Source organism: Nanorana parkeri, unplaced genomic scaffold (genome assembly GCF_000935625.1).
Source record: "Nanorana parkeri isolate BGI_ZX_2015 unplaced genomic scaffold, ASM93562v1 scaffold150, whole genome shotgun sequence".
Lineage (NCBI taxonomy): Eukaryota > Metazoa > Chordata > Amphibia > Anura > Dicroglossidae > Nanorana > Nanorana parkeri.
Window position 1 is genome coordinate 30,670 of NW_017306418.1, and position 809 is coordinate 31,478.

At 57.8% G+C, this 809-nt stretch overlaps 1 protein-coding gene across 1 annotated transcript in view; it reads left to right on the forward strand.

The window, feature by feature from the left end:
- The first annotated feature begins 474 nt into the window (after positions 1-474).
- The window catches only part of NKX3-2 (NK3 homeobox 2), a 5,777-nt gene continuing 5,442 nt past the window's right edge, over positions 475-809 (forward strand). Inside the window, exon 1 of the mRNA XM_018554249.1 lies at positions 475-771. Within this exon, the coding sequence (XP_018409751.1) occupies positions 475-771 (297 nt within the window). The remainder of the gene's footprint in view (positions 772-809) is intronic.

The window sequence follows — 809 nt, forward strand, 5'->3', positions numbered from 1 at the left end:
GAGAGCAGATAGGGTGAGATCTATAAGGAAACACAGAGGGACAGAACTGCAGGAGAACACAGAGAGACCGATTTACATGCAAACAGTCAACCCAGATCACAGCCTGTACAGTACAGAGAAGAGGGACAGCTCAGCAGAGAAGACATCTACAGAGGTGGAGAAGGTCGGAGAGCTCTTCAGTTTGTCTGGACTCAGGGAGGACCTGTCTGTCTGGAGGCAGGCTGTTCTCTGTTGGGTCCGCTCAGTGTGAAGATGTCATTCCCTAGATGAGATCCTGGGAGAGACCTTTTGTTTGTTGCTGACAGCAGACGTCACCCGGCGATCCCCTGCGCCCATTCCTGGACTTACCTGGATAACCGGAGCGAATGACCCTCCCAGTGACTTGCATGGACTGTCATCTGGCTTCTCACCATTGATCTGATCCTTGGAGAGATCGGGGGATTCCAAGCAGCCTGAGATCCCCCCCAAATGCAAATGGCTATGAGAAACTCCAGCACCCTGACCTCCTTCTCCATCCAGGCCATTCTGAACAAGAAGGAGGATCGCGGGGCTTCCTACCCCAGGCTGGGCCGCCTGCTCCCCGCCAGCAGCAGCCCCACCACCCCCGCCTGCTGCTGGAGGCTGTTCGGGGAGGTGGAGGCAGAAGGACTGGGAGCTCACGGAGGGCTGCCAGGAAGGGAACAGGCTGGATGGGACTCGGACTCAGCGCTCAGTGAAGAGGGGGACCCGGGAAGGCCGGTGGAGGGAAGCCTGAGGATGGAGGGATCAGGGGTGAGGAGCAGTCAGAGGCCTCTGGAAGCCCGACCTAA